This window comes from Podarcis erhardii (genome assembly GCF_964252035.2).
Source record: "Podarcis erhardii genome assembly, chromosome: 16".
Taxonomy (NCBI): domain Eukaryota; kingdom Metazoa; phylum Chordata; class Lepidosauria; order Squamata; family Lacertidae; genus Podarcis; species Podarcis erhardii.
Window position 1 is genome coordinate 33,820,647 of NC_138514.1, and position 18,615 is coordinate 33,839,261.

Here is an 18,615-nt window from a genome sequence, read left to right on the forward strand (position 1 = left end):
CAAGTAAGCAAAGGAAGTTAACGCTGCCCAGCACAGCTTGTCTCTTGAAAAAAAAGGGAAGGAGAACAAAGAGAACACTCTTTTGACACAGCAGGCTAAAGATGGGGAAGGAACAGAGGAAAACAAATGGATGAGGAAAGGCAGGAGAAGAGCCATATACAAAGTGGGACCTGAATGTGGTGCCTGCAAGGAAAAGAAAAAATGGATGTGATGGGGGCAGCGGGGCTGCAAAGTTACTCCTTGGAGCAATAAGGAGTTTCAAATGCTGTCTATATGATGGAGGGTGAGTATCTGTTTGCAAAGAACATCATCAGTATTGGGATTTAGCTTTGCTAAGTCAGAATCTAGACCCCAAACAGAGCTTAGGCTGGAGATGAAATGGGGTGAGGTGTAGTGGAAAAGCCATACATGCCTGAGATCTGCATATCTGCAAAAAACACGAACATACATCACCCACAGGCGTGATGGTACGTCACCTCCTAAGATTAGAGTGGCAGCAAGAAAATGCAGGGCCTTTTCTTCAGCAGTCTCAAAGCTCTGGAACAAGCTTTCAAGGGAGCCGATTCATGCTGTATGCGTTTTAGGAAGGTTTGTTAAAGCACATCTTTGTCGGGACCTTCGCAGGGATGGCACCCAGGCTTTGAAACGCTTTGCTCTAGAAGACTCACTTGGTCCCTCCTTCTCTGATAGCCTTCAGACACCAGGTCAAGACACTACTTTATCAGCATGCATTTGTCCTGAATAATAGGTTAAAAGACTTCTCTCTGGCAATTGCTATGCTACATTTGTCACTCTTCATTGTTTAAGTGATATACAATTTTTTATTGTTTTATTGTATTACCTATTATTGTTAGCTGCCTTCAGTGTCCCTTGCGTGGGCCGAAAGCTGTGATAGAAATAATAAAGAGAACCTTTTAAAGCAAGCTTTTGAGAATTGATCTGCAGCTGTTTCAGCAGGTTCTGATTTTATTGCTACCACTAAATAAATTTGGGTTTCCAAATGGCCTCACCCCCTTTCTCCAGAGTGACATTTGTTTGGTGTTTTAAAACATGTCATAAACCACCTCGAACAGTGTGAGAAACAAGATTTTAGGGTGTCTGCATTTTAAAAAAAGAAGATCTGATGCACTGTTTTACTTATTTATTTTTACAGCTTTATGACACAAGGTGCCTCTGGGCTAAATATTTTGAACAGGTTGTGTATGTCTATTATTTGACACATTTATCATTAATTAAAGTCATGATTTAAATAAGGCCAAGGGAGAGCACAAAGGCACACAATTTGGTGAATTCAGAAAGGTGGAGAGTAGCAGATTCAAGTCATCTTGTGCCTTTATATTGTCTTTGCTTACAAAACTTTCCCACAGATAGTTTAAATAGGTGGAGAACCTGTGGTCCTCTAGATCTACCACTGCCATCGCCCCTGTCCACTGGATACACTTCCTGGGTCTGATGGAAATGTGTTGGGAGGGCCAGAGGTTCCCCCATCATAGGACAGCCTTATATTGAGCCAAACTTCTGGCCTATCTAGCTCACTACTGTCTATGCTGGCTGGCAGTGGCCCTTCAAGGTTTCACACAGGGTCCTTCCAATCAGCCCCATATGGAGATGCTGGTGGTTGTACCTGGGACCTTCTGCATGCAAAGCCAATGCCTCTACCACTTGGTTGATGCATGTCTTTCCTTGGTCAACACATGTGACTGGTCAAACACCTTTGACTGCCTACTGATAACACGCCTCAGATGACGAGGGTTAAATCCCTCCAGGAGAACATTCCCTATAAGTCCCATGAATAGCAACTACAAAGACACTTCCTCACTTCCAATTCCTAACACAATTTGTCATCCATTCGCTTCCACATGCCTGACTCTCACATAGCAAAAGTGACATAAAGAACAAAACTCCTAATCCAAAAGTCAGCAAGCTTTTCTACTAAAATTGACAAGAGTCCTCAAAGCAGAGATGTATCTCCAAGAGAGATGTCTCTTGCAACCTCCTCTGCTGTCATATTGTGCCAGCTTTAATGTTGGGGAGCGGGAGATTCTTCTTCAAAGATTTGCGTCATGCCCTATCACAGAAGCAAAGACAAGAAAGAGGTGGGCAGGGGAGCTGAGAATCCTGTGCTCCAGCACATCCTAAGTCACTCAAGGACTTTGCTCTCAAACTACTTGGAAGAATCCAAGACTGTTGTAATACTGCAAGCCCGCCAGGTTTTGACAGCTCCATCAAATGTTTAAATCAGGAAAGATTAATGCTATTGCTAGAGCACTGTTTCTCCACACTGTTTTCACGAAACCCTGAGATTACTTGGAAGCTTATTAGGGATTGCTCCATCAAAGGAGCAATAATGGCAGGCATGTTTCCTTGGAAGTAAGATCACTACTGATTTTCACCTGAAGTGAGCAGCCACAGGAGGAGATTAAGTGTGTTCCACTCTGGCCGTCTCAACAGGACTGGCCTAAACAACACAGGAACTGAGTATGCACCTTGGAACGTGCCCCAGAAACATCTACAACCTTCTGGGATTCTTTTTTAAAATAAATAAATAAATAAATAAATAAATAAATAAATAAATAAATAAAGCTAATGTAACAAAAGAAAAAAGGGAAAAGAACCATCTGGTGCCGTTAACAATAATTCATCAATCCATCAAATAATAATAATAATAATAATAATAATAATAATAATAATAATAATAATTTATTATTTGTACCCCGCCCATCTGGCTGGGTTTCCCCAGCCACTCTGGGCGGCTTCCATAAAAACCAGAAATACACTAAAATAATCCATCCAATTTAATTTAAACAAGCACATTAATATAAGCTATCAAAATGTTAAAAGAGTTTTCCAAACAAGACTGAAGACAGAAAATGTGCATTCAAAATTTGGTAACACCTTCAGACAACTGAGTAATACCATATTGGCCTGAATATAAGGCACACTTTTTTTTCCAAATTCTGCCCATGTGGACTATAAGTGTGGCTTATATTCATGACCTTACGGCTCCCCTGCCCCTCCCCAAAAGCAGTCCAGGAGCATGGGGCAACACCGTTCTCTCTCCTAGCCCTAGCTGGAGATACCAGTGCCTAAACCTGGAACCTTCTGCATGGGAAACAGGTGCTCTATCACTAACTTGAGGCCCTTCTCCCAAATGGGTACAATACTAGAATGCAGGACACACTGCCTTGTATATATTACCAGAATGAACCACAGAACCTACTAAAATCAGTCTTGTGCACTCACCTTATATGCCCTCTCAGCTAACATACCTCTGCAATGGATTAAATTTTCAAAACTGTGAATATTTAGGATTATACCAAATAGATGTCAAGGACGTCTCATTTATGCACTGTTTCCCCCCTTAAAAGTGCTCTGGGGCACATGTTTAAGTTCATACAGGGCACCAGCTGGGTTTCTGGACCTCACTGCTATCCCTTCCAAACTGAGCTTTCTTTCACAGGGATTCTCTTACTGAGATATTGCTGATTAACTGCTAAGGATCAGCAGGGTTCTCTAGAACAAAGTGGGGGGCGGGGAGACACACCACAAATTGACACCACCAAATTGTTTGTATTATGCATACTGTACACGTAAACATTCATTCCCACCCAAATAGTTTTTAAACAGATGGGGCATTGTTGAGTTCTGCACTATGTTGGGATGTTTGCTGTCACGAGGACACAGGCAAGCTAAACAGGTCACTCCCAGTTAGCCCACAAAGGTGATGCTCCAGGCATTCTTGGGCAGGCTTTACAGCACAGTGTGGCAGCTAGAGAACAATAAGCAACAAATGAAGCAATGGAGAAAGGCATGTCTATCCAGCACTGCACCCCCCCCAACTACTGCTCCAGCTGTTGCCCCATAACATTTGTGCCACTCCCAGCTAGCCCATCAAAGTGATATTCTAAGGCAGGACCGTGTGTGTGTGTGTGTGTGTGTGTGTGTGTGTGAGAGAGAGAGAGAGAGAGAGAGAGAGAGATGGCCCTTTCTATCTCGCCCTTGGGACTTTCCCAGGGATACATTTCCTTGGACACACCCCTCTCTCTACATTGCACACACATCCTTTAATGTTTTTGTGTCAACTGGAATATGCCATTGAAATATGATAATGCCTATTGCTTGCCTGGATGGAGGAAAGAGAGGGGTGTGTGAATATGTGTAGAAACTAGTCTACCATACAAAGGGTAAATTTTACATTTGCTGCCCTGCCCACTTTTGCCACCAGCCCTGCTCACCATGTGCCCCACCCCCAAGAAGGTCGCCCAGAAGCAAATGTGGCCATCAGGCACAAAACACTTTCCTAAGGTTCTGTACGTCAAGCAAGCAATGAATACCCAGAGAACAAAGTTCACCAGAGATTCAAAATTCCTTGTTAAAAGTTGACAGCTGAATCCAAATGAACATTCATTGACACAGCAAGAAAACACAACAAAATGCAGTAATAAGTCTGCTTATGGAAAATGCCCAACTCAGTTTCTGGTTGTCTGTTTTATATGGAATTTTGAAGGGAGTTTTTGTTCTTTACCACTGAAACTCTGTGACATTTTAAGTTCTGGTTTTAAAACTTCCCCCTTCTCAGGGAAACTAAAGTTATTTCAGGAGGTTACACACATCGAGCACGCAGGACAGTGTTGGCAAAAAATACAAGCACCAAAAATTCTTAAAAACTAGAATTAGAAGGAAGTTGAAACCCAGTGATACTGTTTGAAAGTATTAAGAATCAGGTCCAGCAAATGCCACACCAATATTAAACAAGGGGGAGGGGCAACTTATATACACCTTTGCCCTGCTGTAGTGACTACTGCATCACTGTCTATTTTATCATGTTTTCTTGTAAGCCACCTTGAGAATCTTATTGTTTTATTTTGATTTATTATTTATTTCAGTAAATTTGTATACCACCCTTCATCCGTAGATCTCTGGGCAGTTCACAATGTAACTTTGGTTAGTAGGCAGGGTAAATAGTTCAAGATAAATAGTCCGAAATAAATACAGTGGTACTTCGGATTACAGACGCTTCAGGTTACAGACTCCACTAACCCAGAAATAGTACCTCGGGTTAAGAACTTTGCTTCAGGATGAGAACAGAAATGACGCAGCGGTGGTGCAGTGGCAGTGGGAGGCCCCATTAGCTAAAGTGGTACCTCAGGTTAAGAACAGACCTCCAGAACAAATTAAGTTTGGATTGAGGTACCACTGCAGTCATTTTTTCTGACAAAAAGAAAGAGAGGATTTATTTGAAGGGCTAACTTATTTATAGCAAGAGAGACAGAAATAATAATAAAATAAGGCTGCAGAAAGGAAGTTGCAGGCTTATAGCCAGTAATTTGCAAGGGGCAAATATCGACTCTTTCTGGGCAAAACATGCCTCCAAGACATCACCACTCCAGATGTGCCAAAAAGATTGTCTGTACTGGTTTGCAAAGCTACCTTAAAGGACAAAGTTCCAAAGAGAATTCACCAACAGGGAAGAAGAACACATTCAAAATACAATTCACTTCCAACCTGACCACATCATGATTTACAATAACATCTGTAGGTAGTTCCCTTCACTTTCTCTTTAGGCTAATCTTGATGGTGAATTCCTCTCTTATCAAGGATTACAAAACAGGGTTATTACCCGAATGCCAGCAAATTAAGTCTCTTCTGCCAGATACCAACCAAGAACAAATGTCCAAACGAGTCCAGCAACTGCCTGTGGTATCCCTAGCAACAGGCAATCATTAAATGCAAAATAAAAAAATTCCTTCCAGTAGCACCTTAAAGACCAACTAAGTTAGTTCTTGGTATGAGCTTTCGTGTGCATGCACGCTTCTTCAGATACAGTGAAACAGAAGTCACCAGACCCTTCTATATAGTGAGAAGGTGGGGAGGGGTATTACTCAGAAGGGTGGTGGGATTGGGTGATTGGCAGATAGCTGTGATGAGCCTGTTGACGACTCTTAACGACTGCAATAGGTCTTGCAGGAAAAAGCAAGGGGTGAGAAGGTGAAAAATGGCTTTGTCATGTATAATGAGATAAGAATCCAATGTCTTTGTTCAGACCAGGTCTCTCCATGGTTTTAAGTTTGGTAATAAGTTGCAATTCAGCAGCTTCTCTTTCCAGTCTATTTCTGAAATTCCTTTGTAATAGAGCAGCTACTTTGAGATCTTGTATAGAATGTCCTGGGAGATTGAAGTGTTCTCCTACTGGTTTCTCTGTCTTGTGATTCCTGATGTCAGATTTATGTCCGTTTATTCTTTGGCGTAAGGTTTGGCCTGTTTGTCCAATATAGAGGGCTGAAGGACACTGTTGGCATTTGATGGCATTTGATTGGCATCACAGCTATCTGCCAATCACCCAATCCCACCACCCTTCTGAGTAATACCCCTCCCCACCTTCTCACTATATAGAAGGGTCTGGTGACTTCTGTTTCACTGTATCTGAAGAAGTGTGCATGCACACGAAAGCTCATACCAAGAACTAACTTAGTTGGTCTTTAAGGTGCTACTGGAAGGAATTTTTTTATTTTGTTTTGACCATGGCAGACCAACACGGCTACTTATCTGTCATTAAATGCAGTTGTTTAAAATCTGGTTCCCAGAATTTAATGCAGACAGGCTGCATTATTTAGGAATTAAACATGTGATATGAAAGACACCAAAGCAGCACTATACCTCAAACATCTCTTCTGAAGGTCAAAGGGGGCACATTTTTAATGTAAATCCACGATGAAAAATTAACAGGATGATTATCATAAATACAGGTAGGGATGAAAAAGCTACAGAAACATAAGAAAACAAAATCAAGAAATATACTCATGAACCTTTAAGACCCAGACAGCCTGCTGTCATTAAGATTACTAGAATATTTTAGTCCACCAGTTAACTTGCCAGAAAGAGCAGCATTTACAGTTGAGCAAATCATTGCTTATAGAATCCAACATTAGAAGGTTCCCTACTTTCCCCAGCTATAGTTATTTTCGCCAGAGGAGTCTTTTGTCTCATATAAATGTCCTTTTAATATGAAAATAGGAGTGAGGAACATTAAAGCATCTTTTAAGCACTACAAATACCACACAGCCATTCAACCACTGAGATAATGTTTACATTAAGATAAAGGAACTACTTTCAAGAAGAGAACAACTTGCTTCAGCAATTACCACACCAGTAAAAAAAGGATCTGGTCTCTGAAAAAGGCAAGAAATCTACATATCTTAAGAGGTGTTAACAATAATCTCTAGCATATCCAGTTAAAAGGATCCAGAAGCCTTCATTGAGAAAAAGCCTTCTCTGTCTGAAACCCTGGAGAGCTGCAGCCATCCAGAGCAAGATGGATCATCAGTCTGACCAGACAAGAGAGAGAGAGAGAGAGAGAGAGAGCGCGCGCTAGCTCCCGTGGTATAAGGAATTATTTCAAGCAGTTTCTTTCAGTGTCATTAAAAATATCTGTTGCCAACACAGCTTCCCAGGAAGCGCCATGCAGAGTGTGACTCTTTCTAGCAATTAGCAATAAAGGGCTGCTGGCCCTTTAAGGCTAGAAGAGAAAAGGGAGACAACAGGCCTATCCACCCTTCCTAACACACATCTCTTAAGAGCACATCACACAGTGGCTGCCCAAACAGGTTATCACCACAGCCAGGGCAATTTACAGCTTGGGTGACTTCCCAGCCCAGAGGCAAATTGCAAAAGCCACTGAACTTGCCCTTTACTCTGAGGTCTGTCTTTATTTATTTTCTCTTCTTGGCCATCACATATCTTCAGCAATCACAAGAGGCGGAGAACTAACAGGATTAATGCAGAGAACTCTGGAAAGGTATGCTGTGTTGCAAATAGGCATTGGCAGAGCAAAGCCGTGCTTTATTGGCAACTTCAAGGCTGGAACAAGAACCCCAAGGTCCAAGACTGGATCCAACAATTGGAAGGGCACAACAGTTGTGAGCAAAGCAACATCAGTCCCTGAAGCCCCCTGGACTGAAACACTAGGAGCCTGTCACTGCGGGCAACAACCAAATGCCACTCTGCTTGCTAGATTTCAGGGACGAGTTTCAGGCCACTGAGCTCGATGGCTCTGAGTTAGTAGGTCTAGATTTGGGTACAGTTGTTGCTGACCCAGCCTAGCCCCAACAGCTTATTCCAGCTAACCACCTGGGTTAACCACCTGCACCCACCCCACAATGAGAAACACAAGATTCATGCCCATCTGGAATTAATGGCAAGCAGGCTTGGCAATGAACGCCAGCTTATGGTAACAATGGCTGTGTTTGAACACAAGACTAAACTATGGCTTAGCACTACAAAGTCTGCATCCTCTCAGATGAACCTCTCCCCTCCACACAGCCCAGGGGAAGACTTCAGAAGCTTTTTATCTTCAGTTTTAACAAACCACAGATTCCCATTTTGTCCAAACTGGGGGTTGTGGTTTAACTTTCAGAACAAGTCAAGTTCAAACTGCAGCTTATAAAGCCAGCTTGTTTAAAGTACCATAGTTAGTGTTAAAAGTGATCCTGAGCTCAGGCAAAACTGAAAGCCAGGGTTAAGTAAGAGTAAAAGCTTCTGAATTTCTGGCTGTATGGGGGGAGGAGATGGGTGAAAGGACCATGTGAGCCGAGGAGGAGTCTAGGCTTGTGCACTAAAACCCATGCGGTGAAACAACTACACAGCACTGGAAGCATTATGAGAAACTAACCTTTAGAAAATATGAATATGCTTTAACTGTACAGGCTTTAATTGAGCATATATTAATAAGCCAAGATTTCTTCCATAATAAGCCAAGACTCCAGGACAAATGTGACATTTCTAGAAGACTACAGTGAACTGCTCAGCTAATTTAAGTACTGAGTCAGCAATGCACTCATCATAGCTCTCCTCCCAACACAGAAAGCCAGTCTGCATGAATTGAAGCCAGAGACTCACAAACCCAGAATCTACTCTGGGCCACACGTCCAGTGGTTTGAAAATTTAGAACCTGATCAGCTCAGAAGTGGCCAGTAGTATGCTCTTTATTGATGGGTTGGAGCCATTAACGGCTTCCTGCTGGATTTCCAGAGGTGCCCATGTACTTGCTTATCCCACATCTCCTTCACCTCATGAAGAGTTCTGGAGTACCTGAAAGCTTGCACATCACCTTGCATTTGGCCTAATGAAGTCTTTGCCCTGATGGTTAGGGTCATTTCTTAATTCTCCCCAGCCTTAAAATGGCAGATCATTCTTGTGTACTCCCACCCTCACCATGTGTCCCTGTTTCTTTGAATTAGTATGACACTAAAGCCTGGTTATGATGTGCTTATTTACCACCAATTTTTTTTACATTCTCAACAGAGTTGGTTTTTGTGGTAAGAGGTAGCAAGACATTAGTTAGCTCTCTTTGCCAGGAGTATGAGACAAGGTGAAGATTGCAAGAGGACTCTGTATCTGAAGGCACCTGTAGCAGTCATTAGTTGGTGGCCACTGCAAGTGTAGGGGAGCTTCAATACAAATTGTGTCTACCATTTTTAAATACTGGAATCAATGAACTTTCAAGGCACATCTGAAAGCCTGCAGTGTAGGGGCATTTTGTAGTTATGCAGGAAGGGAGTTCCACAACCAAGGAAAATATGATATACATATTTGAGCAAGTCACAGCTGAATGCAGCTTATCAATTGCCATGTTTCAGAGTAAGAATGGCCCACTCAATATTTACACATGGAAAAAAGGGAACTGCTGCCACTCACAATTTAAGAATATTAAGATATGCTCTGAGGTGTATCAACTGCCAAATTTGGCATGCACACACACACAATAGCAGTCAGTCACTTTCTTTCTTTCTTTCTTTCTTTCTTTCTTTCTTTCTTTCTCTCTTTCTCGATCTCTCTCTCTCTCTCTCTCACACACACACACACACACACATATCCCTCGTGTTTTTCATCACCTGGACAACACGAGACTTTATGAAAAGGCCTTTGGAGTGGCCAGCTGCCAATTAGGAACATAGGAAACTGCCAGACTCCAAGTCCATCTAGCTCACTAATGTCCAGATTAACTGACAGTGGCTCCCATTGATTTCTGACAGGCGACACACTCAGCTCTACCTGGAGATCCTGGAAATTTAACTAGGGACCTTCTGTATCCTTCAACTGATGCTGCCATAATGGAGTTCTGCCTACTACTATTGCCACTGTTTTTTATTTGCTTCTGTATTATTTCTCCCTTAAGTGTCTTTTTAACAGTTTTCACTCACTATCCTGTGCATTCACCCTTTCTTTCCACGTAAAATACATTTTCAAAAAATAAATAAAAAACACCGTAAGGCACCAAACTTTCACAAAGTTTTCCTGCTCAGCTGAGGATCCTCACCCCACTGTACGCAAATGAGAAAAGGTGATTTAAGTGCATGCTCTAAAGAACCACAAAAAGTTTTACTTTTGATCAGTAAGAGTGTTGTTATCAAGTTAGGAAGCTGCAAAGGGTAATCCTTCACACAGAAGCAGCTGTCCACAAGTGTACACACAAGTTTTATTTTGGTGCAGCAGACTTCCCTGCCGTCTGCTACTGCCTACAGAGTTGTCACAGGGGTGGGTGCAGCCCAGCAGAGGGAAATGTTTTGTTTGCTGCACTGTTTTTACACACACACACAAACACAGAATGATTCACTGACTAAGTAAACAGGCAAGTTGTTTAGCCAGCCCTGTAGCTGCAAAAAATGCAACCAAGCAGAGCTTCTTGAGAAAGACAGCATGAAAGAACACAACTTTAGTTGTAAACACTACTGCTCAGAGAGGAGTGAATGCAGAGATCTGACTGACTTTGCAAACAGAAGACTTGGGATAATTTTATTTATATCCCGCCCTCCCCAGCCAAAGCTGGAGGGCACTAGGTTGAAGGAAGGCTGGCTTATCATGACAAGAACGAAACTAATTTCTGAGTTTATGGGCCCCGCCCTCCCCCACTCCATGCACAGTCACGAATCAGGAAGTTTTGACTTCCAATTTCAGTTTACTACAGTGTAGCACAACCTGGTGCCTTCCAGATGTTTTACACTAAAATTCCCATCATCCCCTAGCACTAGCGATGCTAGTGGTAAACTGGTGGGAGCTGTAATCCGAGCACATCTGGAGGGCACTAGATTGGAGAAGACTGATGTATTGCTTTGTCTGAACCCTAAACTGTAGCTATCTTAACAATAGTTTGCTGAAACACACTAGCTTCATAAACCATGGATTGAAATTGGATTGTCATACAAACCACACTTAACATTAACCACACTCCGATGCATTCAAATAACACAGCAAGCTCTGGATAATCAAAAACAGAAGCCATAGAAGCAAACCCGTCTGAATTCCTCCTCACAGCCACACTAGGAGGGAAAAATACATGAGTCCAAGAGCAGAAGCAGCTGCGGTTTATTGTGATGGGAACAAGCCTATCATGACATCCAAATGAAATATGATTTTTTAAATAAAATGCCAATGTTTCCATCTGAGCAGTCAAAAGATACAAATTCAACTTCGCAAATAAATTGAATAAATTACCAACCCACAAGATGTTTCATCTATTTGCCCACAAGCCACTATGAGGGTCACTGGTGTCCTAAGAAGGAAAAAACAGAGCCAACTTTTGCACCTTTCCCTGCCTGGTTGCATAGAAGCTGTTCTAGCTCCCCGCCACCACAACCCCAAGACTGGCTGTTTACATGATTGGCCAAATTAGTATTTTTCCCTCTTTTTTGCCTCCCTCCTGCACAGTCTTCGCCTCAAAACCTAAACAGGGTAACTTTGTGCAGTCTTTGTTCCCCTTTTCAGACTATCAAGAGATAAGCTTCACGATAGAAATGCAACAAGATTTCAACATGTAAAAGCACCCATTTGAAATTCAACCGCATTCCTCCAGTGACGACTTCCTATTACAGAACATTGTGCAAACTGCAAGTCATATTTTCTGTTTGGGAAATGGACCTCTGAGAAAATTAAAGTAACAATTACTTCAAAAGCTACTTGTTACACCAAAACTGCAAGTATGCTTGAAGTAAAACGGGCATGCATGTATAACCTGTGCTACGAATGGTTTTAGGGAAGCTTGAAAACAATGGAAATACCAGGAATTGACCGATGCTATATTAAACCCTGGCCTTGAACTCTTAGGGCCCTACTTCACATTAGGCAGCGGGAAATGCAACTTTGCCACTCAGCAGGAAGCTCCATCCCATCATGACCTCCTGAAAAAAGTTAGCTGTGCGAATGCATATTTTGCATTTTTTTCTAGATTTCTTTTTAATGTATGAAGTAGCTTTCCATGTATCCTGTCTAAAGGTGTCTAAATGAGTCTCTAACCGAAGTATGGGGAACCTGTGGTCCTTCAGATGTCGCCAGACTAAAACTCCCACTATCCCTGGTTGCTGGCTATGCTGGTTGGGGCTGATGCAAGTCCAGCAACATCTGGAGAACTACAACTTAACACACAGCCCTGATTCGATCTCACTGCAACAGCCACCAACAGTGCAGTGAGAGCCAAATATTTATTCCCCAAACCTCCGTCCTTTAGTACAAGACCGAGAAAAGGCTAAGAGATGAGTTGTAGCTTATGATGACAGCTGCAGTGGGTGAGGATCCTCAACCGAGCAGTAAAGCTTTTTGGAAGGCAGTGACCAGCAATTAAGACATCCAGGTCTGCACCCATCTCGGCGTCACGGTAGTTTTCACCACATGCTTTTGGAAAAGAGCGCAAAGATCACCAGTGTGGCAGGAAAACTATTAACACAGCCGTTGTCCCCAGTCACTGCATCCCTCCAAAGCAGCACGTAGTCAGCACAACCCCAGGCACAGCAGTAAAGTAAATAGCAGGTGTATGATATGTATGCAAGAGAGCACGGCAGTCATAAGGAAACGACGCAGCTCCTTTCAGGTAAGGAAGCAGGATCTTCTAAAGCAGGATCTTCTAAAGCTGTTGGAAGGAGGGAAGATGCGACAGACTGATATCATGGGAAACAAGAAAAACCAGTGGCCGAAAGGGCTGCAAAGGAACTGGGGAGTGGGGTTTGTTTTTTGTTTTTGTGCAGTGTCAGCAGCAGTCTACAACCCCCCTCCTCACTTTACAACACAACTGATTTCACCAGTGAAAGGAAAGTGTAAAGGAGGATAAGGGGGGGAAACACAGGTGTTTCTGCAAATGAATGATGCAAAAGCAAGCCCCAAAGGATGCAATGACCCAGAGATCCAAAGGCAGCTGCTGATCCCCCCTCCCCCAGGTGCACTGCCCTCCTGGTACTTCCGAGAAAGCTCAAGGTACAGTCCAAGGCACAAGCGTCATTGCTGTGTCTCAGGTCCTCCATAGCGGTGCCACGAATGCAAAGGCGCTTCGTGCCACTTTGCCCTGACAGACACTGACAGCTCCACAGAGAGAGGGGGAGATGAACACGGCTGGATCCCTCCCTTCCTGCCTTCCCTATGCGCAAAGGGCATTTGCAACACAGACTCCTCTCTCCTCCACCACCCCCCTCTCACCATTCTTCTGGACAGCTCTGAAGGATATTCCTCCCTCCCCAGACACATTTAAGTACTCCATCTCTCCCTGGCCAATATCCCTTTGTCACTTATCTCCTCCCCCCCCCCCCATACATGCACTCTGAAAAATAACCAGCATCCCTCATCCCACACCAAGCGATGCCCACACTCTGCTTAATCCTTCTACCTGTATGTCTTGCATCCCTCACATACTTACACAACCACACCTTCCACCACCTGTTTTACAAGCCTCTTTGGCCTGCTTCCTCCTGCTCTTTCTGTTGCCCCCTCAAGCCAGGATCTGTGTTTTCTAGCTCCAGTATGACCTCCCCCTTCCCACAGAACTTCAGTTATGACCGCCTTCAGTTTGCCAGCCATCAACCTTACTACTGCCTCAGAGCCAAGGCATCAACACCACAAACTTCCCTGCCAGTACCTCCAAGGCACCTTCACTACCACCTCAACCTTAGCCTCATTCCTATGCGGATTAGGCCTCAGTCCCAATTCTCCAAAATTAACACTGTGGCAAGCTGAAACTTCTGTGCCTATCCATCCTTTGCCACAGTTTCCCGACACAGGCTTTCTTCCTGCTACTACTAACCCAGCTATTTATCCTTGGCCTGCAATGATTATGGTTTCCAACTCAACACTCACAGCTCCCCAGCTCTGGAGCTCCCTCCCTGCGGTGATCAAGCTGTCTCCTACATCAGAGGTTTTCAACCTTTTTGAGTCCATGGCTCCTTTAACCAACTACATTATTTCTGTGGCACCCCTGTTATGTTGCCCCTTGCCTGCAGAGCTGACATCCAAACACCCATTTCAGAACACCCTCCCTTGTGGAGTGTTCCCTCAGCCTCCTCTCCCCTCTCCTTGAGAGTCTTCCAGGCAACTGCTGCAGCCCCTGGTCTCTGAACTGCCCCGCCCCAAAGAGAGGCGCCTCCCAGAGGCACCATTCGCCTGCAGAGCTTATAGCTATGTCTGCTGCAATAAACAGCTGTACAAGTATTTGGGAGGCAGAGACGTGAGAGGGCATCTGAGGAGGGAGGGAAGGAAGAGAAACGAAGGCCAGAGGCACTCCTGACCATCATTCAAGGCACCCCAGGGTGCCACAGCACACTGGTTAGAAACCACTGTCCTACGTGAATCTCATTCAGGAGACAACAAATTTTTGCTTGCCTTTGGAACAAAACAGCGGGGGCTCTGTTGGTTTAACAGTATTGCTGACCATGTTATAACTGTAGCGTATTTATGTTAGTTTGGATTGCAACTTTAATATTGGTTTTAGAAGGCTGTATTTTTGTGATTGTTGCTAGCTGCCCTGGGCTCCTGTGCGAGGAACAAGAAGGTACAAAGAAAACAACATTGTTGTTCTTATAATTATTTCCATGCAACCACTTAACTCTCAAGCCACAACCAGACGTCTTGTCATAGTTCCTAAGCCAGGGGTGGGAAAATTGTGGCACTCCTTTTTTTTTTTTAATTTCCAGACAGAGATGGATACAGGTGAAAGCCGCTTCAGAACCCGCTCCAGATGAACTTCCCACCATACACAAACATATGCATGCTGACCTACCAACAGCTGCCCTTCGGGAAGGATCCTGATGACTTTTTAATATACTGATATTGTTTATTGCAGTTCTTTTCAGTGTCATTTAATGTAAACTGCCTTGAAGGATTTGTTGTCCTGAGAGGCAGGTTATTAATAAATGTGATAAAGAAACTCCCATCAGCCTCAGTCAGCATGATCAATGGTGAGGGAAGATGAGAGTTGGAATCCAACATTTGGAGGGCCACAGGTTTCCCACCCCCTGCTTCAACTTCACTCACAAATCAGTATCTCCACTCAGCCTCATTCTCTGTTCTCACCAATTCTTGCATTTGGGGAAGTGTACAGAATGTAGGGACCTCTTGATGAAATCCCCAGATGAGCCCCCCCCCCATCTCCTCCTAGCTTTAACCAAATTGTAAGTCCCTCATAAAAGTGTGGTTACATCAAAAAGAGTGTGGGTACAACAAAAAGGAAGAGGACTCTGCCTCCTCTGCCCGTCATCCAGGAATTCAAGCAGTGATCCTCATTCTCTTCCTCCAGAGCCACCTGTGCCTCCTAGCTACAACCATCAGTTGTCATAAAATCTACCTGACTCTTCATGAAACCTGACCCCCAGCTCACCATCATAGCAATATTGCACTCCCTGACACCATCTTCTCTTCTGCATCTTTGTCATTTCTGCAAAATCTGAGCCAAACCCACTCGCCCAGCCTCATAAGGCCATTCAATTCTCCTCCTCCATTCCATGACAAACACTAATAATAATTAGTATGCATACAATGCTTCCAAACATCCAAAGTTTAAAATATATAATCTTAGTAATCCCATGGAAAGCAGATCCCACTCCCCAAAAGCCTTTTGGCAACCTTAACCTGACTTATCCTCCCCCCATCTACATTCAGCATGGACCTCAAATGCACTACCATGCGAGTCTTATCCATATGCTCCATATAGCCTCATAATCCCTGCTGCAAAGAACATGCATGGAAAATGCGCCCTACCCCCAACAGACATACATTAACTCTAAGACCACCTACATCCAAACCTCACTGCTGCATTCACCCCATAAGTGGGATTTTTTAATTAAAAAGAAATTGAATGGTGCACTGTGAGCCACCTTGAAAATGATAGTGGAAAGGCAGGATATAACTACTTTTAACAAATGAAATGTATCTCTCTCCATAGTCTCTGTCCACACTCCTCTTGCCCATCAGCCTTACCCCACAAGGCTTCAATTAACATTAAGAAACTATCCCTAGAGATTCTGAGAACCTAATCAACTACTGTCCAGTTGCCAACCTCCATTTGGGAGGCACAGTTTTTGAGCAGGTGGTCACTGACAAGATCCAGGAGCTCTTGAAGGAGACTGATTTTCTAGATCCATTTCAATCAGGGTTCCAGCCTGGTTTTGGCACAAAAACTGCCCTGGCTGCCTCATATGATGACCCCAGTCAGTGGGAGGGACAGGGGTAATAGATGTTTGTTAATCCTCCTCGACCTCTCAGCAGCTTTTCATACTATCGACCACTGCATCCTCCTGGAGAGGCTATCTAAATTGGGGGTGAGTGGGACTGTTTTACAGTGGTTCTGGCCCTACTTCAATGACTGTTTCCAGAGGGTGATGCTTGGGGACTGCTCTTTGGCCCCATGAAACCTTCAATGTGGGTTCCTCAGGGTTCAATTTTATCGTCTAGGCTGTTTTAACATCTAAATGAAACTGCTTTAGTGGGGGTCATATGGAGTTTTGAAGTACGCTGTCAGCAATATGCTGAAGACAGACAGCTCTATTTCTCCTTTACCTCTCCAGGTGTGGCAGTGGATGTGCTGGACCAGTGTCTTGCCTCTGTAATGGACTCGAGGAGAGTCAACAAGCTCAATCCAAATAAGACTGAGGCACTGTTAGTGAGTGGTTCCCTAAACCAAATGAACAGGAGACTGCCTGCTCTTAAGGGGATTACACTCCCACTGAAGGCGCAGGTATGCAGCTTGTGGGTGCTCCTGGACCCATTGCTGCTGCTTGAGGCCCAAGTAGCATAGAGTGCTTTCCATCAGCTTTGGCTGCACCCCTTTCTGGACAGGAAGGGGGCCTGTTATTATGATTATTTTCTTTGATTGTTATATGGTCTTTTTATTTTGCTCTGTAAATTATGGTTTTTTAAATGTTGTACACCACTCTGGGATCTTCGGATAAAGGGTAGTATATAAATTGAATAGATAATAAACTGCCCCTGTCACAAGCAGAAAGCATACCAGGCTCACCGCTTTCTTTCCTAGTGAGACAAGTCTTAACCCGCAACCTACCACCCCTAAGGCCCCCTCATCCACCACCCTGCAAACTCCTCCTTAGCCACTTCTGTACCCCCATACTCCACATACCCCACATACTCCTCATTCCTCTCTCTTCAAACACCCCACTTGACCCATGCAACTCTTGACCTAAACCACTCTCCCAAAGGGAGCTTGCCATTTCTCCTAAGCAGGCCTCAGATGTCCACCCTTAACATCGCTCCGCCTTCTTCCACTCAAAAGATACCCTGAAGTCAATCTTCTCCTCTGTTAGCATAGCCCCTCATTACCGTGCCCACCCTCAGTGGCACATAATTGGCATGCACCTTACGGCCCACGCCCTCCCACACTCCCACGCCCGCCTACATCTGCATATCATTAGCGCACTCCCTGCCCACCCAATGCCCTCTCACCTCATTACCGTGCCTGCCTACATCTGCATATCGTTAGCGCACCCGACACCCCTTTTCACTGTCATGCCCACTTAACATTGTTATTAGATTTACCTTTCACTGGGAGGTCCCAGGGCGGGTTAGAGCAACATAAAAAAATAAAAATAAAACCACTTGACAACAGAAACAACACGCTCCCACACGCCTCATTTACATGTCATTAACATCCTCTTGGTCAACTTCAAATGTAAAAAAAGCTCACACTCTCTCACACACACCCCCCCTCAGAGGGAGCCCCGCCATTCCCTGTCAAGCGCCCCTTCCGACCCCAAACTCCCCCCCCACTTCATTAGCATACCTCCCCCTCATTATCCTAAGAGGCCTGCCCCCCCCCAGCACTCACCCCTCCGCAGGGCCTCGTCGTAGGTGAGGAAGCCGATGCGGGACTCCTTGTTGCCCATCGCGTCTCCCTCAGTCCATGGCGGGCGCTGCCTCCGCCGCCCTCACCGGCCGGGGCCTCCCCCGGGGCTTCGTCCCGGCGCCGCCCAGAGGCTGCCCGCTCCCTCCCTCCCCGACCCCGAGCCTCGCGCAGGCTGCCGCCAACGCCAACGCCGCCCTCGCGCTCCCTCCGGCCTCGCGACACTAGCAGCGCCGACGACGACACCGCCGCCGCCGCCGACTCCTCAGGAGGCTGCTCGCCTCAGCTGCTGCTGCTGCTGCCGCCGCCGCCGCCGCCTCCATGCCGAATCACGTGACGTCGCCAATTAACTGACTCCGCCCCCGCCAACCCCCACTCGCCGTTCAAAACATCGCCCCGCCTCCTTCCCCCCCCCGCGCGTGATGACGAAGGGTGGAAAGGGGCGGGGCGGCGGGGCGGGGCGCGTCCCTAGAGATCGAGCCAAACAAAAGGGAGCAAAACGGAGGAGAGGA

The 18,615-nt window shown here is 44.9% G+C and overlaps 1 protein-coding gene across 5 annotated transcripts in view; it reads right to left on the reverse strand.

Moving 5' to 3' along the window:
* USP32 (ubiquitin specific peptidase 32) overlaps positions 1-18,414 on the reverse strand; it is a 122,346-nt gene extending 103,932 nt beyond the window's left edge. For 2 of the 5 annotated variants that reach the window (XM_081844042.1, XM_081844041.1), the window contains exon 1: positions 18,089-18,413. In XM_081844042.1, coding sequence (XP_081700168.1) covers positions 18,089-18,146 — 58 coding nt within the window. In that variant the 5' untranslated portion in view covers positions 18,147-18,413. Of the gene's footprint in view, positions 1-18,088 lie in introns of all 5 variants that reach the window. The other 3 variants (XM_081844045.1, XM_081844043.1, XM_081844044.1) reach the window with 2 other exon arrangements.
* Between the last annotated feature and the right edge of the window lie 201 nt (positions 18,415-18,615).